This window comes from Neospora caninum, chromosome X, assembly GCF_000208865.1.
Source record: "Neospora caninum Liverpool complete genome, chromosome X".
Lineage (NCBI taxonomy): Eukaryota > Apicomplexa > Conoidasida > Eucoccidiorida > Sarcocystidae > Neospora > Neospora caninum.
In genome coordinates, this window is record NC_018396.1 from 5005679 (window position 1) to 5031774 (window position 26096).

The following is a 26096-nucleotide window of genomic DNA, read 5'->3' on the forward strand; positions in this document are numbered from 1 at the left end:
TGTGCTCAACGCGGCTTTGATTCGGCGGTAGCATGGAACGATAGTTCACCGTCAGACGTAATATGTTAGCTGGGTTAAGAACGTCTGGAGAGACAGTTTGTTCCCTATCTACCATTTAAAACCGTGGACATATATTCACCCCGGGGGCGCAGTGTCAGGGAGACCGACAGATTCATCTCTAGAGCAGTCATATCAGTCACTTTGATATGGTTCCTATAGTTGTTTCAGTTTTCCCACCGGTCCTCGCCAGCGGTGTTACAGAAAAAAGGGGGGAAAACTGTAGACAGGGCAGCGTAGAGTTACATCTCGACTAACCGTTACACAGGATGACCCTTAGAAAACTGGTTCCTTCCCCTACAGCAGCCTCTTCAGGTTTTTCAGCAGCGTCTCAAACCAACGACATTGCGAAATTATGTTTTGCTATTCGTGTCTCAACAAGTAGTTGAGCGCGCGTACGGTAACTGTATCAATGCATGTGCGAAAGCCTCCCTTGGAGGTTTGCTGGAACCATTAAAAAGTGTATAAGATGTTCAAAGCTGTTACAACGTCACCTACATGGCAAGAGTCAATCTAATTAAAAAAATCGTCGGGAAAAACTGCAACTCTTCTACAGTGAAAACCTTTCAGCGACATGTGTGGAGTCTCCGGTATAGTCTCATCTTGCGTGTTTTGCTGGGCGTAAGAAAAACGCGACATTTAGAGCGGAACGTCGAATCCCCGACTGTGAACATCGTAAACGGTCAGCCTCTGTCACATCCAATTTGGGGAAACGGAAAGAGCGTAGTGGGTGAACGGGGCTGCCGAAAAATTCGTGAACTAGCGTAGGTTTTCTTCTGTGGTAAAGAGGCGAAAGCAGACAAGTGGGTGTCTTTGCTCAAGAATGGGACATTCGCTGTGAGCTCCACTTTGAGGGGGAACTACCTCGGAACGAGTCTACTCTCACCGAGCCGAGTGACGTGAAGTACAGCGTACTGGTGCCGTTCGCTCTTGGCATTCTAGATTCCACAGATATGCCGAAACACAGCTCCCACACGAATTATCGGTGCCATCGATAACTGAGAGCCGGCGCAAAGCTGACCAAATTCGACTCTTCCCGAACACGATGCTGGATCAATGCCCATGCAAAAGCATGTCACTGCTGATTTTCCGAATCACAGATGAATGTTTGGCTGACAGCGACAGCCAGCGTTTTTCGTAGTTTCGACTCTTGGTTCACACAGCGCCGCCGAAAAACGCGCAACCGTGCATGCGGCGTCACCTGCCAGGCACCTTCGCGACTCCCACACGAACCAATTCCGGCGGGGTTAAACCAGAAACTACCCCGTCGAGGCGCGTCTGTCCACTGTGGATCGTTTCTTTCAAGAAAAATCGAAAAACGTACACACAAACGCGACAGAGAAAGAAGCCGAGGCTGTCTTGCCTCCTGTCGTTTTGACAGTCCCCCGTCGCCTAACCGAATGTGAGTGGAGAACACGGGCCAGCTGAGGTGATTGACACAGTTTGGCGGTTTCCCCGATCTCCCGTTCGCTTATTCACGGTCAGTCTACGGAGCGTAGCTTGCTCGCAGGTTTACTCCTTTCGGCACCTGATCAGTCGCCCTTGCTGATTGCTGTCGTTGAACGCCTGGTGTGTCTCCAGTTTTCGTTGGCAGTTTTTCTCCCATCTTCCAGTCTGGCTCTTGCGCAGATGTCTTTCGACTCATGTCAGTAGCCGCATCGCTAATGCAAATGAAAAACAAGAACCACACAGCTGGAGTTACCGATCGGCAGCGACGCCCCGAACCCACTTCTGGCCGTTCGATGCATTCTCCCTTTTCTCGTTCCTCCACTAATGTACGCGGTGCATACATCACCACGAGTCCTCGCACAGCTGAGTGTTGCCATTCACCTTGGGAAGAATACGTCCTGAGAAATAGTAGTTACTCTGAAACAGCAGGCCGACGGGAACCACGACCTGCCACAAAACAGGGACACGCGAAAATCAAAACCGCAACGCATCCATTCATCAGCTTCCACACACAGAACTGCAGAGAAGACCCCCGTCGAAACCGGACAACGGGCGCATGGTTTTAGAAACGCAGAAACTTGGAGTGTACATTGACGAAAACATCAAAAGTCCAACCACTTCCACGGCGAGTTCTACACACTCTCTCAGACTTTTCAGCCACACATGATTTACACAGCGGCGTTTGTGGGCCCACGGAACAGAACGCCCACACGAAGTGGGCATAAGGGAAACCGTGTTGGCCAGTCACATTCGCCTGCTAATGTGAATGCCGGCTCTACGGTTTTTTAGGGTGCTTGACTACGTGTGTGTGGTAGGCGCGGTGTCTTCTCGGCGGTCTTGCTTTCCGCCTCTGGAGCACAGACCGGAATACAAATACTCCTGCGGAGCCCTCAAACAGGGGGCTCCACAAAAAAGTGTTCAGTTGCATGCGAATGCCATACGGCTCAACTGCTGTGAGAAGGAATACGCTAAAAAGAATTCCATGGCTCCGAGCCGAAGAAAACATCTACAGGTCTGTAGCATCCCTTCCTCAGTCACATCAGTCGTCCTCTCTGTCCACCTGCAGCAGAGCGCGAATACGGACCAGAGAGCAAAACCGCTGCGCCAAGCACGAGTGTGATTAGGCCGTGGGGCACGGGAACGCTTGATGGAGACGTATGCTCTTCCACGTCTGCCCCGGTGCTGTTTCTTCCTCCGGAACCGGTCGACGCGCTCCGTTCGAACTCACCATGGAGAACGCCCAGAAGGACCAGATGTAGAAAGGCCACGGAGACTGAATGCAAGTTGCCAGCTGGCTGTTTGTGTAGTAGTCTTCGAGAGACCCTCCGAGTCGTTTCTGAGAGAGTTTCAGGAGCTCCGCTCCGGCGGCCTGCTCGCGTGCAAAACCCCGGAGAGCCTGGGAACCCGCTCCGTTTCCAGCTGCGGAGACTTGTGACGAGAAAAAGCGCTTGCTTGCGCCTGGAACACCATCAGACACGCCACGAGGTCCGAGAGAGGCCACAAAAGAACGGAGAGCAGGAACGGTGCAATCAGGCACCGCCAACCCTTGGCCCGCTGGAGCAAAGGGGAGAACCTTCGTCCCAGTGGACGAGAGAAGGCGCGAGGCGACGCGGGGCGGAAACGGCGACATTTTTTTCAAGACAGACGAATGGAAAAGGGTGACACAACTCTATCTTTTTCTGGCGTTTGAATCGGATGCTCGCACCGAAGCGGAAGACTGCAACCCGCGAGGCTCGCGAAGTTTTCGGTGGCCGAAGCGGAGGCAATCCGCTGTTTTCAGGTCTGAGAAAAAGTGGCAAGGTTTTTCGCAGATGTTTCTCCCTGGGACTGTTATTTACTTGCTCAACTCGTCTCGTTTTCCCCCATGGAAATAACGACGGTTTTGCATGCGACAGCCGACATGTATGCGCAATCCCCTGTGCAAGTGGGCGCGAAACCGGGCCAGCTCGACGCGCGCAACCTGTCACAGGATGCCTTGCCCAAGTGCGGAGAACGGGAACTGCCAAGATGGACCTTCAGCAACTCGTAGGTACCTTCCCAGATGTCTCCTGAACCCCCCGCAGTTTCCGTGTCTGACTCCTCGTGTTTCTTGCTACGTTTTCGTTCTCAGTCTTTCTGCGTATTTGCCTGTGCTCTGGGGGTTCGCCTACACGTTGTTCGCCAGATTCGCCAACGTCCATCGAGAGGTAGGTGGCCGAGAGTAACAAGAATCCTTTACTGGTCGGTTTGTTCTCGTCTGTACGAGTTCATTTGCGTGCTGGAGCGTAGACTAGACGCGTACAGTGAACAGGTCAACGGCGGCGCTACGCGCGTAGGTTCTGTCTACGTGTGGTCCTGACAGTACGGGAGATCGCTGGGTGTTGTAGCAACAGAGTGCCGAGAGCTCGAATCGAATCGGACTTCCCAGAGTGGAAGACAGGCGCTTCCTTGTCCAGAGGAACGCACAGGATGCACAGAAATCAGGCTGCCGCCGCGAAGAGACGCATTTTGTGTTATGTGCGAAGCAGCGCACTCTCGGCTTAGCATAGAGATGCGCGGGGGGAGGCGAGGATGGCACCTGAACGCGCTCGCTTTGTCTGGTGGTTTTTGGTCCTTGTGTGTTAGCATCCAGCGAGCAGTTTTCAAGGGACACGTTGTCGCCTGTTGCATTCAGAGTTTTTTCGCATCCGAGCCAAGAACCACCTCGTGTTTCGTTCCCTTCGGCACGCTTCTTTCCGGTCGTTCTCGGGAGAGAGGCGAATCCACTCCACGTCCACGTATCGGGCGAGCGCCGGGTCAGAACGCGCGCAGCAAAACGAGAGCGCGCTCACTGTCACTCTGCCGGAATCTCCAGCGCGTTTGCGTGGAGGATCCGTGAATCCTACGCCTTATGCAGCGTTTGGCAATTGAAACCGGAAGTCTTCACTCTAGACTTTTAAATGAAACCGGTGGACGGTGCCCGGCTGTGATCGCCAATATCCCCCCTCGCCGCACAGACCCTCAGTCCACGTGTCGCTTGCTGTCCGTCACGCGGCGCACCGAAAAGTCTAGGCTGCGATTTTCGCGTGGTCAAGACAACGGGGTCGTTTTGGACGAAAATTGACCGGAAGTTCTGTCCTTCCTCGCTCCAAAGTTGGCAAGCGTTGTCATTCTGGGTGCCTTTCGCCTTCTTACCACGCCCCGATCTTGCTCGGACAAAGCACAATCGGCAGCATTTGGGAGCGACTTCCTCATCAGGGAGCTAGCGTATAGTTTGTGGCTCGTCTATGAACAAGCGCGAGACTGTTGCTTTGCTGTTTGGTGTCCCGTCGCGATCTCGGACCTGTCAAACATCCACATTTGCTTACACCGAGCGCCCCGGCCGCCTGCGCTCATCTCAGGGGGCTGTCTTAATTGCTAGCGACACAGCGCGTGTGGTTCTTCCTCGTAACCCCTTCACCCCGCACGATGTCCCTCCATTAAAGACAGGCTTTTTCCTGCTCCACTGAGGCACCCGCGCTCGTTTTTCTCCTCGACAGCGTATCGTCCCGTACTCGCCGACGCTCCTCGAAAGACTTCTCTGCTCGCGCCTCCCCCCCGTTGACGAAACGGGCATACCTCGGCCGGTAAAACTTCCTCTGCCGCGTCAAGACAGCGTGTGCCTGGAAGCGACTTTGTGTCGATGAGAGAGATCGCCGCTGTTTAGCTCTGATCGAAAACTCCGAAAGTGTTCTGTCTTGGACCCTGCGAACGGGGCAACCTGGGCCACCCGTGTTGTATCGAATTTCCCTGGTTGACCGTCTCGCCGAGGCTCCGCGCGGGGTCGACACAGCCCCTCTCCTGGAAATGTCTTTGCTCTCCGCTTCGTTTCCGGCCTAGTTTCTCTGCTACACATCTTGCCCTTTGTTTCCGCGTGTGTGTCACGCCTTCCCTACCCGCAGTGGCCGTCTTGATCCCCTCCGTAAATACGGTGGCAGCCTTCCAGCGTGCCTGGCTGTGCACAGTCTTCTGAAAATGCGTGCGTGATCCACACACATCCACACAGCTGCATGTGTATTCGCCCGCGCCGCATTAGTCCCCGCAGGTGGCGGTTTGCCGATTTCCACGATGGCTGACGTGTCCGGGAATCCATCGGGCCCTCCTCCGCTGTCCACGATTTTCTCTGGACAGCGCGCCGGACCGCCTTCCCCCCATGGAGGTTGCATGCGAGACGAAGTCGAGAAGGAGGTCTTCTCTCCGACAGCCGCCTCTCATCTCTCGCCGTCGCGACCTCTCGGGTTCTCTTCTCTAAATGTCGCCGCCAATTCAACTCCCGATGCGACCCGTGCGGCGGCCGAGCTGGGTGTGCCTCCCTTTCAGTCGCGACCGCCAGTGATTCCTCAGCTTCGGCTCGGGCTCCAGTCCCCCAAACCCCCAGAACAGCTGGCGGAACGGTCCGCTTTCTCTCCCCACGGCCCCGAGAGCCCTCGGGTGTCTCCGTCGTTATCTGCGTCTCGCTTGGTGAATCCAGGGTCCGGCAGCCTCGCGGCGTCGCCCCACCACGCGCCTCAGTTGGAACGCGTCTCTGAAGGCGGATCTGCGCGACGAGGCGACTCTTCGTCGACTCTCTCTTCGAGGCGGCTGCCTCTCTCGCCCTCCAAGAGAAGGTATGAAGACACCTTCTGCCCCTCTCCCTCGTCGGTGCGCGCGTTGCCGGGGCCGCGAGTTTGGTGGGCGCTCCCGGTGTTGGGCTCGACGGAGGTTGCGCCTCAGAGTCCCGCGGGAAGCTTCTCGGCTCTGAGGCGGCCAGAAGATTCGCCTGGATTTCTGCCTTCGTGCGCACACGGCGAGGCAGACGGGGAGTGCAGGTGTCTGTACGCTGCAGTGACGCAGGCGTTCCACGACCAGATGCGAACGTCCGCGGCTTCGCAGCCGCTCCTCGCTGCGATCGAGCAGTTTGCCGACAGTTCACTTCTCTGCCGTCTCGAGCCCATCGCGGCGGGGTCCGGCTTCCCGCGCAGTCCAGCGGTGCTCTCGGACGTTCGCCGCCAGCATGCCCTCGTTCTCTTCAACCCGCCTTCTGCGTGGTCTCCGCCGGAAGCGTTCTCAATTCAGAATCTCGTTCAAGTGTGCGCCGCTGTGGACTCGAAGCAATCTGAGGCGGAACTCGTGGACAGTTTGCAAAGGCAACTCGCTGCGCAACAACAGCGGTTCGACGCGATCCTCGAGAGCGACTTGACCCAGGGCGAGTTGAAACGCGAACTGTGGCGCATGCAGCTGCTCCAGATGCAGGACCAAGGCAGGCTCAAGAAACAGACGTCGAAACTCGCTGAGGCGCTCGAAGCCTGCACGGCGTTGTCTCTGCTCACTGGAGGGCTTGCGCCGTCTGCCGCGACGAGTCGACTGCCGGACGGCCCGCCCACGCCGCCTGCGGCCTTGTCCTCGCCGGGGCTTCCGCAGCGTCCCCACTCTCCCCGCCAGGTGTCGCAACTCGTCGCTCGCCTCCTCTGTCTCCTGCAAGAGGCGGTCGCTCTGGGGGAGACCACCGCTGCGCCGACTGCGGGCCCTGGACCCTCTGGGACGCGAGGGACGGACCGCCCTGAGGGGTTTCCGCGGCGGGAGGCGCGCGACGTGGGCGGAGGGAGACCGGAAGCTGCTAGCAGCGTCCCTTCTAGCCGAGCGGGCCGCGACGCGTCTTGTGCGGGACTGTCTCCGTGTGGGGTGGCGGCGCGGGACGCGCGCGGCGAAGGCGCCTCAGCTCGGTCGTTCTGTGGATCGAGCGCGGGCCGAGGCGAGAAGGAAGATGCTAGCCTGCACGAGCGCATGCAGAGTCAGCAGCCCAGAGCGTGCGTCCCGCCTCTCTTTGGCGTGGGCGACGTCAGAAACAGGAATCGCGGCGACGGCGTTCCGGCGTTCTTTCCGGGTAGCCCCGTGGGTGGCCGAGGACCCGAGAGTGGAGATGCGAGTCGCAGAAGCCTCAGCAGCTTCAGCAGCAGCAGCTACTGCAGCAGCCAGAGCAACATCACGACCTACAGAGGGAACCTGAGTGGCGACGAGGGCTCGTGTCCGCCTTCTGGGCGGCGAGCGGGGAGCGGGGCCTCTGGACTGGGCAACCCCGCGTTCGTCTCCACTTGGAAGGGCCGTCCAGCCTTTGTCCCGCGTCTTAATCTCACCGGAGACGACTCAGAAGAGGAAGAGCCGGAGCGGGGACCTACAGAGGCAGGAGAAGCCGGCGGGGCGCCGGACCCGAAACCCGTGGGAGGGACAGAGAACGGCAGACTTGACGCGCAAGGCCTCGCGTTGCCCCAGAGGCAGAGCGACGAAGAGGACGGGAAATCCGGCAGCGACATGAAGGAAGACTTTTCTGAACTGCGAGACGAGGAGGCTTCGCAGCCGCCGCTAGGCGAGAGACGGCTCGACAGTGATGCGTATCACCAGGCGAGTCAGCGGGGCAGCGTGTGTGCTTCGGGTCTATCGTCCGGCGAAGAGAGCCAAAGTTCGCGTGTTTGGGTCCTTGGCGAGAAAGACGGACCTGAGAGGCAGGCCTCCGCCCTCACTTTGTCCTCGGCATGCTCTTGCAGTTCGCCCTCTCTCTGTCCAGAGACGGGGGGGGGCCAGGCCCTGTCTCCAGGGAGGTTCGGAGCCGGGAGAGACGCAAATCCGGCGCAGCCCACAGACAGTCGGCGAGTGCCAGGGGAACAGGCCAAAAGCCGGGAGACGCTTGGAGCGGTTTGGAGTCTCCAGCAGCTCCTCCAGCAGAGACAGTCTCAAGGGAGTCTCCACAGCGGATCTTCCAGCTTTCGGATGGCCCTCGGCTCGCCTCTGGACGCCCCACAGATCGCGGCCGTGGCGGCAGACTCGGGGGCTCCTGCAGTGGACGCGTCGGTCCTCGCGGCGGGCGCCGAGGCCAAGGAGAGACACAGAGAACAGAGCGGGGCGAGCTTGGTGTTGACGCCTTCGAGTGCGGGCTCCAGTGATGCTCGACACGGTCCCACACGGGGCTACAGCGCCGGAAGCAGCAGCGTCTTCAGTTCGTTCACGGAAGACGTCTCGCGAATCAGTTCGGAGATGTCCGCCAGCATTGCCTACGACGCCGCACAGACCGTCTTCAGTCGAGCGAACAGCGTTCTCAGCCCCTCTTCGGGTGCATTCGCTGCGGCGGTCGGCTGCGCTCCTGCCTCTTCTTCGCGTCAGGCCCTGGCGAATCGCGACGACGGAGAAGCCATGGACTGGCAAGAAGAGACGCGTGAGGAAGGTGCCCACGCGAGGGAAGTCTCGAGACAGCCCCCGGTTCCGCGCCTGAAGCTCGGCGGCTCAGGAGACCCGGGGATTCCGCCGCAGGCGAACGCATGCGGACGCGAAGCTGGCGCGACGGCGAGTGCAGAGGGGGTGCCCGAGACGCCGAGCCGAGATTCAGGGAAAGAGTGCAGGAGGCCACCGCCTCTTTCTTGTCTGGAGGGAAAACTGGCTGCTGACGAGACGGTTGGACAGCTGCGCTGGAGAGACGGCAGAGACTCGCCCGTCGAGGCTCCAGGCCGCGCAAGCGGATTTGGAGCCTCGCAGCCGAACGCGGAGGCGGGGGCCTTGGCTGCGAGTTGCCTTGAGACGAATGGAGGCGACGAAAACGCCAAGGCGTGTTTGAGCTCTCCACCGACGTTGCCTGCGAGTGCCACCGGTACAGAGCGGAAAGAGTCCTTCACTGAAGCTCCGGCTGAGACGCGTGAGACAGAGCGAGGCGCAGGGCGCGCATGCAGCGGCCGTGCTCTGAGACCCAGTTCCCCTGCGGTCTCCGTCTCGTCGTGCTCCTCGCCCTCAGTCGCAGAGCTGAGGCGGGCCTTCGAAAGCGGGCAGATGTGGGGAGGCGGATCCGCAACCTCTTCCCCTGTGAGGACCCCCTCCATGCCGGCGGCTTCGGGGCCCCGGCGAGGCTCCACAGGCTCCTGGCGTTTTCGCCGCACAGGCTCCAGTCCCCAAGGCGGCATCTGTGCTTCGCCTGTTCCCCTTCTGTCTCTCCCCTCGGTCGCGGGCGATCCCGGTACCGCTGCAGCTAGTCCAGCTTCCGGCCCTAGACCCCACGATTCGAGAGCGAAGGGTGCGGGCCCAACTAGCGAAGCGAAGGCGACTCGCGCCCCGTGCCCTCCGTACCCCGCTGCGGACAGCGCCTCGGCTCCAGGACGGGGCTCGGAGACACACCGGGGATTCGACTCGTCTGGGACAGAAAGCAAACGCCCGGCGGGTGAGCCACATTTGGTGGGCGGAGGCGAGAAGAGAGGAGACACGGGAAAGAGCACGTCGAGGCGAGAAGAAAGGGGGGCGAGAGAAGGGCCGCCTTCTGCAGGTGGTGCCGTAAAGGACGGTCGCGTCCCAGCTTTCTCCCGCGGTTCTCTCTTTCCTTCTCACTCCGAGGCAAGCTGTACAGATGCGCGCAGTCGAGGGCCAAACGAGCCGGCGGGAGCTCGAGACGGCGAAGAGACGCAGAAAGTCGCTGCAGCCACTTCGCCGAACGAACCGTGCGGAGACCGGCAAGGGGAGATTCGTAGATCTGACTGCCTTGAAGGCCTCGAGCGGGAGGGTTCCCAGAGCAGCCACTACGCGCTCCAGAACGGCGACCAGCAGCAGGAGAACGAACTGGAGACGGAAGCCAAGGCGACAGATCGGTCTCGACACTCGGTCTCCTCGCCGGGGTCGACGGGGCCGCGGCTGTCCTCTTCGCACAGCTCGGGGTCTCCGCCCTCCAGTCCTCTGCGTTCTTTACAATGTCAACAGCCCCCCCTGGGCGTCGCAGAGAAGGATGCGCGAACTGAACTCCCTGCAGGCACGAACCCGCGTGGCGCGGGAGGTGAGGGCCTCGAAGGTTCCGTGCCTTCCGGTTCCCCCCCTCTGCCGAGTGAAGAGAAAAGAAACAAGTCCCAGAGCGAGGCAGGACGCGACTCCGCATGGAATGAGGGATCAGAGCCAAGCCCAGAGAAGCCAAATGGTGCAGGCGAGGCGCGAGAGACGACATCCATTGCCTTTCCAGCGTGCGTGGCGATGACCTACGACGGTTCGAACGCCTCGCTCTCTGGCTGTCCAACTGCGGGCGGGTTTATCGACGCTCAACAGCGGAGCGAGGAGCTGCGTTCCCTCGGCGTCGATCCGGCGCTCGTCTTTCCACACCAACCAGGCAAGAGGCTCTTTTCCGAGGTGGAAGATAAGAACGTCTCGAGACTGGTGACCGGCGACTTCGCCGCCGCTGAAGACGGGTACGAGGTGATGGACTTGGGAGAGACCGGAGAAAGCGCGCAGGAAGGAGACCTTGACCACGAAGTGGAGAAGCCAGAGTTGCATTTTTGGGGTGTCGAGACACCTGACGGCTGCGAGAAGGTCGCCTACGGCTGGTCTGCTCCGGTGCCGCATCAGTCACCCCTGAGTCGTCCCCTGCTTCCAGGAAAGACCGGCACAGCTAGCCAGCAGCACTGGGCCGACCGCGCCGCAGTGTGGTCGCGCGGAACCGAAGACATGCGACCGCAAGAGACCGTGCGAGGAGACGAGGAGCGGCTAGGCGGTTGGGGAGCGCCGGGTGCCGCAGGAAAGCCAGAGGCAGCGGGCGCGGGCTCTTCGTCTCAAAGCCTTTTCGGAGAAGGCAGGCCGTTGGAAGAACCGCTGAGGGCGGCGTCGTTCGTGGTCAAGACGGATGTACGCTCGCCTTTCCCACCCGCGCCGGAAGCGCATGCAGGAGCGCCGTTGCTAGAAAGCTCAGGAGGCAGCGGGGCCGCAGGTGACTTGAGTTTTACCGGAGGCTTCGATGCATGCGACGGCGCCGAAGCGGCGACTCAAGAGGCAGCCAGGAGCGCGCATGCGCGCACCGCTGGGAGCAGAGAGGCGGGAGAAGAGCCAGGTGCCCTGGCAGGCCTTCTCGCCACAACGGCGCCTGAAGCCGCGTCGGACGCGCCGGGATTCGAGCGCCCCTCGAGTTTCGGTTCCACGTGTGCTTTGACTTACAGGGCGCCGCCAGAAGCCGGCGCGTTAGGGGTAACTGAGGGCGCGACAGCCAGAGAAGACGCGAGGGCTCGGGGAAGTTTAGGTTCCGGAGCGTCTGTGCCCATGGAGCGACTGGTTCACGGCGTTTCGCTTCACTTGTGTCGCGACGGCGATGGGATCCGCCATAGAAGTCCTCCAGAGAGCGGGTATTCCCCCTTTCCGGAGGTTCTAAACGGCAGAACAGGGGTGCACGACGCTGGACAAGGCGCCCGCGAAGCCGCGGAGCACCGGAGAGCGGCTTCGTTGGAAACGCAGGCCCCCACTTGGGATGGGTCCGCCGTTTCAGGGCATGCCCCGGCAGTCTCGAACCCGGGATGGAGACTCGCGACTGGCGGCGAGGGGCGACGGGTGGAGCAACAAAGGGTGGCGGAGAGACCGCGAACTGGGACAGGGTCGGCGACCGCGTGGAAACCAGAGCAGGCTACGCCCGTGCGGGGCACTTCAACGCATGCTACACCGGGGCCCCGGTGCGTTTCCTCTTCAGCTTTGCTGTCGGCGCTCCTCAATCCCCCCTTCGATCCCATTCCGGCGGATCTGCATTTGCTCCTGGCGAGTGCGAGCAGCGAATCGGGAAGTCTAAACGCGGAGAGCGAGTTGAGCAGTTTGTCCGCGTCCGAGTCGTCGACTCTCTCCCTTCCGCTTCAAGAACGGTCGACTGGAGCGGCACACGCCGGGGTTCCTCTGAGTCCTCCGAATCTTCCGTTGGACGTAAAGCGAGAGACATTCCCTACGAAAGAGGCGACACTCGCCAACCTGCTTCCGCTCTCCCGGTGCGAGAGGGGACAGGAGAGATCCGTGTCCGCTACGGCGCCGCTTCCCGCGGAGGATTTCCCGGGCGCCCACCAGGCGGACGCGTTCCAGCGTCAGCAAGGCGCTTTCGCGAGCCTCGAACGCCAGGCGGAGCCGTATCGAGGGGCGACTGTCTCTCCACAAACTCAGATCTCCGGGCTCTCAGTCCCCTGGTCCTCTTCTCCGGGAACCGCCACGGGGGAAAACCCCAGATCCGGCCCCCGCCAGTTCATGGACCACGCCCGCCTGCCGCGCCCCGCTCAAGTTGTTCCTGTGGTGCCTGGTCAGCCGGCTGACGGGGACCGACCGGTGCCGAGTGGACTCGGTCTCGACGCCCCGCCCGGCCTCCAAGGCGCTTCCCAAGGCGTCGAGCAGCTGGTGTATGGCACCGGTTCCGAAACAGGGAGAGGTCTTTTTGCGCCGGTGTCGCTTCTCGCCCAAGCTGCAAATCCTCTCCACTTTCCACAGGCAACTCAGAGGCCGAGTGTGCCGCAAACAGGCTTCTCCGAGCTCACCGGCTTTCGACAGACGTCTTGCGCCGCACTGGGAGGCGCGGGAGGAGTCCTCAGAGGAGGTCCACAGACAGCTGGACGCGTGGAGACGCTTTCTCATTTGGGACTGCGTGGCGCGCCAGACTTTCCAGGAGGCGTTCGGGGCGAGAGCGCCGGCGGCCGAGGGACGGGCTCTCGCGCGTGTCAGGGACTGCCAGCCCCCCTGCGAAGAGCCCCCGCCGGATTTCCCCAGCCCTTTCCTTTCCGGACAATGTCACAGCAGCAAGTGCAAGAGAATCTGCAGCGACAGATTCTCTTGACCGCATCTCGCGGAGAACTCATCGGGGCCCCAAGAGGCAATGCGCATCTGTCCCCGGTCGCTGGGAACCCGGCGGGGACAGAGAGGACGGAGACGGAACGACGAGCCGGCGCGGCGCCAGGACGCACTCTCGAGTTCCGGGATCCGGGCCAACAGGCCCAGACAGGGTTGACGCACGCGGCTGCGGGCGGCAGGGGGGACTCAGGAGGCGCGTGGCGCAACCTTGTTCTGCCTCAGGAGCCACAGAGCCTCGCTCGCGCGCAACTCCTGCAGCAGCAGCTCCTCCTCCAGAGACCGATGGAGCGGACACAGGTGTCTCGTCTCGCGGGCCAAGTGACCCCCGGGGACCACCGGGGGGACGTGAACAGACAGGGAACGGGCACGGGAGGCGAAGGCGGCCGCGCAACGGCGGCTCGACAGCCCGGACAGGGGGCGTGTTAGGACACATGCGAATGTTCAGGGGGGCTACGTCCCCGCCGGCGGTTAACAATTTGACGGCTGGCCGTAGAGCGACATTTTTTCCACGCAAACCTGTGTCTCTAAATCTCTTGCATTCATGTGTGTAGCTCCATTATCGCGAAAGAGGCGAGGCGCAAGTGATTCGGGCGTTTCGCGCGTGTCGCTACCAGAACAGAAGATGCCGTTTTCGCTCTCTGCGTTGGCTGCAAAGTGCAGAGGGTAGGGAGGCGGTGAGAGCTGAAAGGGAACAGTATCGACCTGCGAGCGCTTTGTTAAAAGCGAGACCAGACAAACATGTTCGTCCTGCATGCAGGTGTTTGTCACCTCGAAATCGTCTTCGTGGCGAATCTGTCTCCGTAGAAGACGGCGAGGAGCACTATGGGACTGCAATCCTCGCTGTTTATGCCGCTTTCCCTTTTTTGACTCCGTCGCCATAATGTCTTAGGCAAACGCCGACATCGGCTCAAGCACGGGCGTTTCTCCCTGCTTTCGGAGTTTTTATTACGGGGATCGATATGAATATGATACACGCATGACTTGAAACGGCAAGGCATCGATAGTTCTTTGGAAGGCATTTGATTCACACCTCTCGGGGTTTGTGGCGGGGCTGCACTCGCCTTCTTTCTCGTTTCTGTGTTGTTGCTTGTTTCCTTCTCGCCTTGGTTCTTCCTTTTCTTCCTTGCCTCAAGTATTCTCGCTGGTTTTGATGAAGTAGCACTCCTGAATCCATTTTCCCAGAAAGTTTTTCTCCACGTATCACTGTACGTCGTTACTTACATATACGCGGATACACACGCACGTCTATTCATAAAACTATTTATGCAAGTGTTTGTTGGAGCAAGCAACAGTTCGATCGGCCGTTTTTTCTGGTGCCCCGGTCGCAGGTTGAGAGGAGCGCCACTTCTTAAATGAAAACCCCGATGTGAATGTGTTTTTCGTTTTAGCAGACATTTGCACATCTGCATTCGAGTGTCCCATATGACCGGAGCTGGCCGGAATCACTTCCAGTTTGCTTCCGCCTCGTGTTGGCAAAGTTTCAGCCGGAGAGAAGCGGCACGGTGTCGCAGATGAGTTCTTACGTTTCCAGCATTGATTCATTTGCTTTTAAGGCACTACTACTGTCGACGGACGGTTCGACAGAAGACGCATCCAACCCATAGAGGGCGACTTCCACACGCTCTGCTCTCTCTGATTTCAAGATATCAATATGTGAATGTGCATACAAATTTGCGCTTGTGTCCATATGTAAACATGCATACATGTGTATGAAGGGAGTTAGGTGTTCGTGCTGGTTGTATCAGGGATTCCTCTGGCTGGGTATCTCCTCCATGGCCGGAGCATGATTTTTAGTGACTTTTTTCCAGTCCTTGTTTTTTTTTGAGTCTCCTCTTTTACCACCATACTAGGAGAGAACCAGAAAAACAAATCGTTTTGGGAGATAGTCATCTTGGATCGCCCGGTCCACCGTCTGGACCCCGAGTTTACACATTTCCTGCGGCCGGCACAAAGCTGATTCTCTTGTATTTGACAGCTAATCTGAATTTTGCCGGGCAAATGTTGTCAACCCCAATCGTCGAGAAAAAGCGGGCGAAAGACCCGGCTCGGTCTCTTGCCGGGGTCGGGAAGACGCAGTTAGCAGTCACACCGATTAGGTTGCACGCATGCGGGCTTCAAATTCTAGGGGCACAATACGACGGCGTTTACCTCTGCGCGAGGACAGGTTCAAGCAAAAGTCGAGATCCGCCATATGTGAGAATCAGGAAGTTGATGCCTTGCCAAGGAGGTAGGCGCAACTGCAAGCATGTTTTTCGGAAACGCCGCAGGGGAAAGAGTCGACTCTTGGGCCTCATGTGCAGCTTCGTTTTCAGGTCTGCTGCAAAAACGCCATTGTTCAGGTGTGTGCCCCCAAATAGGAATCAATGACAGTTGACAGTGCTTCTGTATTTGAGGGCTAACTAGACGCAAGTTGCCGTACGTCAGGAGGAGAAGATCACGGAAAAGCAACGGACAACAAGCTGCGTAATCCGTCGTAGTATCTCGGGGGTAACGTGCGACTCAAACATGTCATCGTCGCTGAGAATGTTCGCCACTTCCCACCCGCCCCCTCCACTTTTGCCTGCTGGAACACAGGCCTGGCAAAACGTTTGCTGGTTTAGTTGTGACGCCCGCTTCGCTCTTTGCTCACAGACCTGTCTGCCTTGATCCAGAGTGCTAGAAATGAATCCCAGAAGTGCCCACAAGAAAAATGTAGACACCGCCAGCGTAGAAAACAACGGTATTTGCGAAGGACTTAAACTCCCGGTACATCCGGGAAACTTTTATCCAGGTGGAAGCGGCATATCAGTGTTCAGTTTCCACAGAATAACAGTTTGCATCGCCCACACGGTCCCGTGATCACCCGCCAGTTTGCCGTACTAATCAGCCAAACATGGCGAAAGGGCTGTTGTTGTGCCTGTTATCACTGGCGTAGATTGTGCGATAGTGGTAGCGTTCTAACTCTACGCATATCGCTTCCTATCTTGGCACCGACGCGACAGCCACAAATTCTTCCTTGCAAGGTCTGTCTTTTTGCAACTGTACAGAACTGCCTTGCACTCGGACTTGTTTGTCGTGCTAGATTTCTGGCCTCTATTTGACGATTGCAGAAGGAGTGCCAGCCATTTCTCACTGTCTCCGCGCTCCACCCGACAGAAAAGACGTCCACGATACGTTTTGAAGACAGCAGGCTGCAGAGAGAGACGCAGCGCGAGCGGTCAACAGCACACCGGTGCCCACAGCCGATGGCATTCGACGTAAACTTGCGTGTTTTATGGCTATGGGATGCACATGCCGTAACCTTACTTGAGTGTGAGGCGGCGCAGAGACGCTGCCTACGAGTTGCTTATTTATGGAAACAGCGCGCTTCCATGGCGCAATTATGGGCATGTCTCGCCGTGCGCAATTTGGGGCGCGAGCGTCGAGACAGCCCGACTGTGTGAGCGCTGTTGCACATGTAACACGCACAGGACTCGCGGTGGTTTCTCCGTTCGATTCTAGTCATTTTGCATTTTCTTCCGTTTCGCGATACAGCGAACTCGTCAATTTTGCGTCTTTCCCTCCTTTTTGCGTTGCTGAAACAGAAGCTAACGGTGTGACGAATCCTGTTCTGCTCCGGCTCGCCTAGAACTGGAGAAACTCCGTTTCCGCAGCCCGAGTCCCGTCGGCAAGTGTGATTTTTTACTCTTGCTTGCTCTTTGAGTTCCTGTCCTTGAGGCCCTTGTGTGTATTCGAAGGTAACGAGGCTGTCTGACTTGCCTCTGCATGTTCACACTGTTTTGGCGCCCTTTACAACACGCGAGAAACCTCGACGACCGTGTTTGAATTTTCAACACGCAAGATTCTCTTGTCAAACTGCGCAACGAAAATGGAGGCAAAGAGGTCACACGGGACACAAACCGAGGCCGCACAGAAGAAGAGGAAGGGGGAGAGCAGCATGGTGAACGGGACGGAAGGTTCCAACGGAGGAAACAGTCCCATCAGCGTGGCAGCTGAAGATAAGGGGGCCGTGAGACACGCAATAAAGGTGAGAGAAACGCGCGACAGACAGGGCCAAAGAGAGAAGAATCTACTGGCACTTGCATTTGTAGGAGCCAGTAAGTGTATTTAGGGATGTGATGTGCCTCAAAAGGACATGGTAGACATGAAAAAAGTTGTCGGAAAACTTGCAACCCCGCGCGAAAGAAAACAGTCTGTGCTCTGCATTGACTTCGGCGTAGTGCTTTTGTGCGTAAAAAACTCACGTAGATATCTGAAGTGTGCTTCTTGACACATTTATTCGTGCATCTGAACAGGGGCGCGCTTCCTTCCACAGTCTTCCTTGTGTATATCCACTCGGCTCCGGAAGATTCGAGACCCGGTGCGCTGGACCGGCTGATCGGAGGGGAGGGAATGCTTTTCAGGATACGTGGAAGTACATTCATGGGCCCAACTCTCCGGAAGTGGTGTTGTCGTGTGCACTTTTCCGGTATGTAGCCACACATTTTCGCAGAAAAGTGCTTGTCCCGTTTGTGCAGTCGTACAACAACCAGGATTGGCTACATAGCCGTTCTGCCCGTGAAGTACGGATCTTATGCGAATATGTGGAGGTCGAAGATCGCCTCCGCATGCAAAAAGTCCTCGGCACGTTTCTGCTGTTCGGATCGGCACGTTCACGGAGTCCCGAACAATGGAAGAAACAAATGGAAAATGCGCAGGAGCGCTTGAAGGACCCGTCGACTGCTGCACAAGCAGAAGCAGACATTCAAAAGTTGAAGAGGATAGAGTGGATGTGTGCTTACTGGGAAAAAATCAAAAACCTCTCAGGCATGCTGATGAAGTGGATACAGACTGAGGAGGCAAGACAGGTAAGCCAGTGAAGAGAGCGTGTCGCCGCCTGCCACTGTACAGAGGACGCGCAGGATCGAGACCGTACCCTGGGACGCCGAGCAAGAAAGGTGTTTTGCACGTCTTCTCTGAAGCTTACATCGCAGCAGGGATGCCCCGTGTCTTATTCGGAGGTGCTGGATTCGTGAAGAAAACGCCGAGGGAAGAATGCCTCCGTCGCGATGGGCGGGCCGACTCCCCCCCGTCTGTTTATCTGCCGTCACTGCGTGTCTTTCCGTGTCCACTTTTTTTCGTGCAGGCAGTAGCGCGTCTTCTTCGCGAAATCCCAGCTCCCGTCGGAGGAAGCGGGCATCAGTATACCGCAGGGGATGTCGCATCGGTAACTGACCTGTCTGAGCCGTGTCCTGTGGCAATCTGTACGGGTGGCGGACCGGGAATGATGGAGGCCGGAAACTGTGGAGCGGCTTCTGTGGCAGGTGGCCGGAGCATGGGAATGGGCATTTCGCTTCCGTTTGAAGCAGGGTTGAACCCCTTCGTAGATGACGGTCTTGCCTTTGAATTCCACTATTTCTTCACGCGCAAGTTCTGGATGGTCTACACCGCTCTCGGCGTCATTGTCGCTCCAGGAGGTGTAGGTACACTCGACGAGCTCATGGAGGTCTTGACGCTCAAGCAAAGTGGCAAAATGAAGAGAGACATTCCCATCGTTCTCTTTGGAAAGAAATTCTGGAAAGTAAGCAACTGGGAGATGAAACGGAATGCGTGTCACTTGATCCAGACGGTTCTAGGCTCCCGTGAAATATGCCTTTGAACCCAACAGATTTGCGCGGGATGCGTCATCGGACATGCAAAAGCACGCCCCCTATTATGTAGGTGAAACATCAGACGTTTCCCACCGGAATTCATCAACCACTGCAAATACGCGAATCACGGGCTGTGTGTTTCACTGAGGGAAGCTCGGGTTTTTTTCTGACACACAGTGGCCATTGCCGCAGTGCGTACTTGAATGTCGACGTGTCTCTTGAAGTGGAGGAGAAAGGCGGGTTAGGTTCGCTTGGCAACGTGGTGTATTCACAGTTTCCCGTGCGACGCTTCTTGCCTTCGTAGGACGTCGTCTGCTTCGAGAAGCTGGTGGAGTACGGCGTCGTGGCTGAGAAAGACCGCGACCAACTGTTCTACACGGACGACGAAACAGAGGCATTTGAGTACCTGAAGCAGTTTCTGCTCACCGACAAACTCGTTCTTGGAGACCATTATGTCCACAAATCTCTCAGACACGCTGCCGCAGGAAGCCGTGCGACGACATCTCAGGGCGCATCGCCCGCAGCTGCCACTCAAAGGAGGGGTGCCGACTACACAGAAGCAATTTAAACGACCGAGTGAAGGCAGGTGCAATTTGAGGGTCCCCAGTCGGAGTGTGAAATGGTAACGCCGTCCCGTTCTCCAGAATCGCTTGCAGATGTGAAGGGTAAAAATGAAGGTTTCACTCTCCAGATCACTGGTGAGGTGCTCCTTTCAACAGGTTTAGCCCGTTGGGGCACATCGACGGTGTATATACGGAGGCATTCGCGGACGAATGAGAGTGGCAAGAGTCCGATTCCGGAAAACCCTTTATTTTGATAAAGCACGTGCACGTATGTATGTCTGTGTGTGTGTATATATATATGCGGAGGCGTTGTCTGCGTTTCGCCAGTTCATGACATAAGCGGAGTGGAGAAGACAAACGTGCAAGGAAGTGATGAAAACGGATCGCCAGATGTTCTGTTTGCCGTCTCCCGGGCAACACGCTTTGTCTGGGATCTCGTCTCCTGTCCTTTATGCCTTTCATGTACCTATATATATATATTACATGCGTTGTGCGTACAAAATTGAAAAAAAATGTACATAACATTAATGTTGTATACTTCCACATAATTATGTTGCATAGTTGTGTGTAACAAAGCAAGTGTGCGGTCTGTGTCTACGTAAGACTTCCGACTTGTGGACTATGACCGCCCTGCCTACAAGCGGTCACAGTATGTGATTCATGGGAACCCGCGCATGCAAAAACACAACGCCGTGACCCGACACACAAGCAGACAGGCAGCTTCCTGTTTCTTGCAAACGAACACAAACCCCTTTATTTTCGATAGTTACTTGCGGGTGCGGAACTCTGCAAAAATATTTCGGAATGTGGAATGCTCGATTATTTCCGTGCAAATATGCACTTCAGGGAATAGCGAAAACGAGGATCGCTACAGTTCACAAGTGTATTCTGCGCTGTTTGCCCTCGTCACGCGACAGGATCTGATTGCACCTACAGGGGATAATATAGATGCCAGCACCTATCTGTGCACATGGTGGACTTCCACATACTCCCCGTTCTCTACCGTGTTTCTACAACCCACCATACCCACATTTTTGTACATTACAGATGCTGATAGGAGGTACATAAAACATTTTGCTGAGTGCAGGAATCCAAAAAAGCGCCCTGTCGGGGTCCTGGATCGGAATCCAGCGAGTTGTATCTGGGCATTTCCGTGGAGCATTGCTGGCCAAACCACGACTGCGGAACAATGCCACCTGTTGAACAAAAGTTTTTTGGCATCGTTTTCGCCAAGCGCAACTGTCTTCGTACCCGGTCAACAGGCTACGCACACACACCAAAAACCGCTGCACGGCGGCTCATCAAATGCATGCGTGTCCAATTGCCATGCACAAATCTATCCACATTTACACGCCAGTGTCTACGTGTGCACTTGCACGTGAATATGGGTTTCGCAAAGCTCGCCAGTGATCGCCGCTGGCGGCTCTGTGTGTGAAGTGACCGACAGGGCGAGGCTTCCTCGGCTGTCCGTCTCCCGGTTCTCCTCACACAAAGCCCGTAGCAAATGCATTGTCGATTCCACCCGGTGTTTTTAGATCAGCATCATTTCAATGATGTTCTTGAGCTCTGCAATCTGCGGATTCAGAGCGGAACCTTCTTTGTTGGTGATTGAGCACGAAATGACAGGGCGAGACACCCCGCATGCGCGCCCGAGAGCAACTTTGCTCCTGACAAAGACATACGGAACGTTCTGCAAGAACACACACACATACAACACATTCACGTGTTTTGGTGTCAGGTCGAAACGGATGCGAAGGTCAGCAACAGCGCCCAAACGCATGGCTCCAGTGGCTGCCTTCGAGCTTCCTCCCTTTTCACAACGTGCATCAAACCGAAGTTCTGCTTCGTCTTCACAGAGCTGAATAAATTGAGAAAAATGGGAGACGCGTGACGCGAAAAACGATTTCTGAATGCCTACCTGTGCCGTAATACCCAGGACAGTTTTGATTGCGTACCTTGTCTTCACAGAGCAGCGGAAGGTGCAGCAGAATTTCCAGAGGCTCCGCATCTGCCGCAAGGATGACGATCTCAGCGGTTCCTCTGTTCAGAGTCTTGGTTGCTGAGAAAAGAAACCAGATACACGGGGACACAACAGCCCATACCACGTTGCGGAACGAACATACAAACGCGAGGATGGCGGAGAACAACAGGGGAGAGATGCACGAGAAGACCAAAGGAGGGAAGACATCTTGGGCACAGTATTCTCTGCATCTGCCTCTCGCTGCGCGCGCTCGGCCCACAGGAGAAGAAAGGCAAGGCAGAGCCTTTTAGTCGAAGCAAGGAAGGAAAGCATTCGCCCTGTCGGTTGAAAAGGCACCTGTTAACGCATTTCTTTTCGTGCAGTGGGCGGCTCATGGAGACCATGCAAGGAGTTGAAATGCAAACACAGAACCCTCGCGTAGCAACAACCCCGGCGTTCTCAGCCTCTGCGAAGACAGCAGTGATCTCGTCGTCCTCACCTTCATTAGCACCCTTCCTAAGCTGCTTGTAGCTGCAGGCCTGCTGCACGATATCCAAAATCTGGTTTGTCACCTCGAGCGAGGCGAGCGGATACGCTTTCGAGCTCACGTCGCCGTCGTTCTCTGCCGACATCTTCGTGATGAGGAGCGCGATACACTTTTCCCGAAATCTTCACCGTGGAAAGGACCAGAGTCTCGAGCAGATCAGTTACTTGCCAATTCCTGAAAACGAGAAAAAGCCACCTCCGCTGCAAACACGCTGGGTCAGTCGAGGCCGCCGGCAATCGACACATGCACGGCAGAACCTAGAGCGATATTGCCTCGAAAGCTGCAGGCACCCCGGAAAACGCCCCGAAAACGACAAATCTAAAAAAGCCAGATTTGTGGACCTCTTACCACAAGCTGCTTGGCACGAACAACGGTTTTCCCCCCAGAAAAAGCTAGGTCTGCCTCCTGTGAAAAACTCACTTGTCCGGAACGAGCTGTGGGGATGCAGTCGCAAAATACGTCGAAAGGACGCGAAGCAAGAGCGGGAGGAGGAAGAGTGGAGTCTATGGGATTCGCAGCGGCTCAAAGCGCGGAGCAGGTTGGTTTGCGCTATCATCGCAGCTGAAATTTTTTTTGTGCTGAAGTGAGAAAAAGCCGGCTCACACTGGGCGCTCAGCGCATCAAATTGCGTCGACGCAGGAAGAGAGCTGCCACAGAAATCGGCCGCTGCATGCGCGGGGCACAATAGCGTGGAAAAAAGACAAAGGAGACGGCTGTACGGCGGCGAACTGGGACTATCTGCAGGTTAGCTCTTATCGAAACGTCTTTGTCATCGACTCCCCTTTTTCACCAAATCCGCTGCACTCCGTGTAATTCAAGGACCACCATAACCGACGATGCGCCAGCCGCATGTATATACACTCGCCCCAAAACATATATACAAAATGTATACAGCGGTTTACCTACAAAAACTTGGATTGTTTGTTGCTAAAATGCCGAGGACCGCTTGCTTGGCTGAAGAGGAGAGCGCCTAGCGCTCCGCGTGAGCTGTGTGCATTGATAAGGCGTGAACTTATGAACGAGGTCAAAAGAGGAAACATTGACAAAGCTGAGCGGCTCTTCGAGATGCCGGCGAGTACGGACGCTCCAGGGGGATGCTCGTCCCCTTCACAAACAGACCTAGGGAAGTCGGCGGCTTCCTTGCCTGGAGGGGGCACGTCTTGGTGGATGGGTAGGCAGCCAAAGGCAGAATGTGTACACGTTTGGACCGATACGGCTGTGGCCAACAGCCTTACCTTGCAATACTTAAATAGCCAGAAACGTATTTGTATGCAGGTATATGCATATAAGTGCATCTGTTACGAACAGCATCTACAAGGCGCACGAGACAATATATCATTCCTCCTCTGTTGTACAGATTTCCAGTATTTGTGCTCGGGCCTGGGGTGGAGCCACAGCGGAAGTGCCTAGTTAAATTCCGTATTGTCAGGGTATCTGCTGCGTGCGCGTCCATCTTAGAGATGAAAAAGTGCCGTCGCAGACAAGGGTTGCAATTCGGTCTTCGATGCCCACGAAGGCATGCGACGGAACGCTGACTGTATTTCACTAGTCAGAGATAAACTTTCCTCCCACGCAGAACTGAACCTTAACTTAGCAAGGCCGCTCTTTCGCTCACGTGGCAGTGCGCGCGTTTCTTCTCTCTGCAGTTTGTTCTGCAAGAGGCGCAGAAACCGAGAAGTCGGAGCGACGCGTTGCCAGATCGAGTCACTCGCGAGAAAAATTGGTACATGCTAAAAAGAAGCGACAGCTAACAAGATCTGGTTATCCGAGTTGCTTTGGAACGACAAAGTCGGGTCATTTCATCAGTCCCGTATCTGAGGTTCTCGTAGCTCTTGAAGCTTGTGCAGCGATGCTTCTGTCCAAACACTAAATTTGTGGTCTTTTGCAATCTGCATAGTCTATCGTATATCTGATTATCTCCCCTCCCGACCGAGGGTATTTGCGCCCAGGATGACATCATTTTTTTATTGTCTTTGCTTTAGTGCCGCCCTTTTTCTTTGTGGTCTGAAAAGGTAAGAGAACACGATAGAGTACGAGCAGCAGACAGGACACGCAAGGCAAAAATACGCGAAAGAGATTTCGACAAAGACTGCAATTTTCAAATCAGTTGGAGAGTTGGAATATTTTCGTAAGACGCAGCGTGTTGTAAAAGGGATTCTAATGTGGCATTCACAATTTGTGAGGCAGGAGTTGACAAGCGACGACGTAGAATACCTTCTTCATTTTCTTCTCTTCTTCCAACCTCTTCATTTCTATGAGCAATGTCTCCAGTTTATTCAGGTTTCTGCTTCTGCAAGGAAACGACATGATGCCGAGGGAATGCAGACGCCGATGAAAGATCGTGACCGATTACATATATATATATATATATATACTTAATTGCATATTGGCGTGTAGAAGAACGAACCTACATGCTTTCGTGCGTGACTAATGTCAAAGTATACATGTCTACTTAATATATATATATATATATATATATATATGAGAACGGCGCTCAACCGTAAATTACTCACAACAAACCGCACACAAATCGCCTTTTGCGAGCCCAAAGAGCTCCAGGTTTTCTGTATATACGAACTTATTCCGAAGATGGATGTTCAGGTTTTCTGCCAGAGGACTTGCACTGACCGAAAACAAGGGGAGAATATCGAACGACTCATTGTGTCCAATGAGCTACACAAGCTCCTGCTTCGCTCCCCGTTTTCGCGGCTTCACACTGTTCCACATGTGAAGTATCTCCGGATCGCGGAAAAAACAAACGGTTTGGCTGTACGCAATTCTGCTACTATGGTGAACAAAGCTCGCCCACAAGAACGCATTTCACCTGCCCTGCCTCCGCTTGTTAGACGAACAACATTGCCTATCCATGCCTATGGGAGATCCAGTGTGCCACTCAGAACGGACATACCGCAAACACACACACCGTCCGCAGCGCGCAATGATCCCGCAGGCGCATGAGGGTTAACTCACTCAGCGATGAAGATGAGACTTGAGGAGACGCCAGATTCTTTCGCAGCAGCAATTTCTTCCTGCACCACAGAGCCGCAAATGATGGCAGCCAGCTATCCGAGAGACCGCCGTGGACGAGAACAAAAGTGTTCTGACTCACGCGGCGAACAGGGCACACAAGGGCAAGGCTAGGCTGTGCCCAACAACTCGGCTTTACAGCCCAACCCAACCGATGGACATCCATCCTGAAAGACCGTATGGTGGCCTCGTGCCGATCGACCACAAAACTAGGGTGCACACATCATTTCTGGGAGGCTCATGGAATGCTCGGTGGATGAATATCTCCTATTTTTTCGTGACCTGGCGCCTAAATGCCAGTGCGCTGTGCCAAGTTGACCCAGAAATACAGAAGTTCCGGCCAGACATGCTCTGGATTTTGAGATTAGGGCGACTGCAAGTTCGCGGCTCCACAGTCCACGTGGTCGGTTGTGCAGCGTACGCGAAACTGCAAAACAACTTGCTCGAACGACGCAGCGTCCTTCGCCCAATCCGGAAGTTGGGCCTTTGCTTCGCTTTTTAAGTCAAAAAGAGCTGGGACGGCACAGACGCTTTCAACGGCTTCCATCCGGCTCTGCAGTTTCCTGCGGTGGAACATACCCCCACGCAGACAGTAAGAAAGGCGCTGCGGCTGCCTTCTAATCAATCAGTGTTGGCTTCACGGAAACCTCCCGCACTGGGTAAACGTAGAATGCAGGTAGAAGAGCGCCACGATTCGGTGCAACGAGACGGGGGGTTTGTTCCGCCGAAACACATTTGCAACGATAACAGCATAGCACGGACAGATATATGTCCGCACATGAGCCGTGACATACAATATGGACACGTTCATTTGCGTGTGGTGAACTTTTCAGATGTATGCGTAACTATATAAACACAGACGTAAACCTGCAGATGCAGGGGCACAAATGGACAGCAGCTTTGCCAGCCTTGCGCTCGAAATAGTTTTGAGTGCATTTGGAGACCGCTACTGCCACCGTCATTTTCGTTTCCGATGTCGGTCTTGCGGCCCGGATTAATGCACCCTTCTGCCATTTTTTAACATGCCTCAAACTGAAGTGAAGAAGTTGATCTTTGCAGATAGTTCTTACAAATAATCGACTGCACGTTGCTTTGATTCCACTGCACGAGCCAAAAGCGCAGTGTTTGCCCCACATTCTTCTGCTGCTTGAATTGCATTCCCGAGTGCGCTGCAAATTAAAACAAGTACGGCGGGTTTCGCACATACAGCCTCATAGCGGGTACGGAGTACTTTCCAGCTGTTTCTCCTTTCCTCCACATGTTATTTTAGATCCCTCAAGACCTCTGCATCCTCTGGAGACAGAAAAATCCAA

General features: G+C 56.0%; 4 protein-coding genes across 4 annotated transcripts; 2 read left to right on the plus strand and 2 right to left on the minus strand.

Annotated features, from left to right (window-relative positions):
• Window positions 1-1848: 1848 nt before the first annotated feature.
• Window positions 1849-3136, minus strand: NCLIV_050600 (conserved hypothetical protein; the record flags this gene model as incomplete). The annotated part of the gene is made up of 2 exons (XM_003884613.1): window positions 1849-1953; window positions 2735-3136. The coding sequence occupies 2 exons, from the start codon at window positions 3134-3136 to the stop codon at window positions 1849-1851; spliced, it is 507 nt and encodes a 168-aa protein (XP_003884662.1).
• A 2435-nt stretch (window positions 3137-5571) lies between these two features.
• On the plus strand, window positions 5572-13503 carry NCLIV_050610 (conserved hypothetical protein; the record flags this gene model as incomplete). The annotated part of the gene is made up of 1 exon (XM_003884614.1): window positions 5572-13503. The coding sequence occupies one exon, from the start codon at window positions 5572-5574 to the stop codon at window positions 13501-13503; it is 7932 nt and encodes a 2643-aa protein (XP_003884663.1).
• A 3421-nt stretch (window positions 13504-16924) lies between these two features.
• Window positions 16925-19254, plus strand: NCLIV_050620 (putative lysine decarboxylase domain-containing protein; the record flags this gene model as incomplete). The annotated part of the gene is made up of 4 exons (XM_003884615.1): window positions 16925-17083; window positions 17574-17903; window positions 18182-18616; window positions 18991-19254. The coding sequence occupies 4 exons, from the start codon at window positions 16925-16927 to the stop codon at window positions 19252-19254; spliced, it is 1188 nt and encodes a 395-aa protein (XP_003884664.1).
• A 1526-nt stretch (window positions 19255-20780) lies between these two features.
• On the minus strand, window positions 20781-21841 carry NCLIV_050630 (H/ACA ribonucleoprotein complex subunit 2-like protein, related; the record flags this gene model as incomplete). Its single annotated transcript, XM_003884616.1, has 3 exons — window positions 20781-20939; window positions 21205-21308; window positions 21709-21841. The coding sequence occupies 3 exons, from the start codon at window positions 21839-21841 to the stop codon at window positions 20781-20783; spliced, it is 396 nt and encodes a 131-aa protein (XP_003884665.1).
• Between the last annotated feature and the right edge of the window lie 4255 nt (window positions 21842-26096).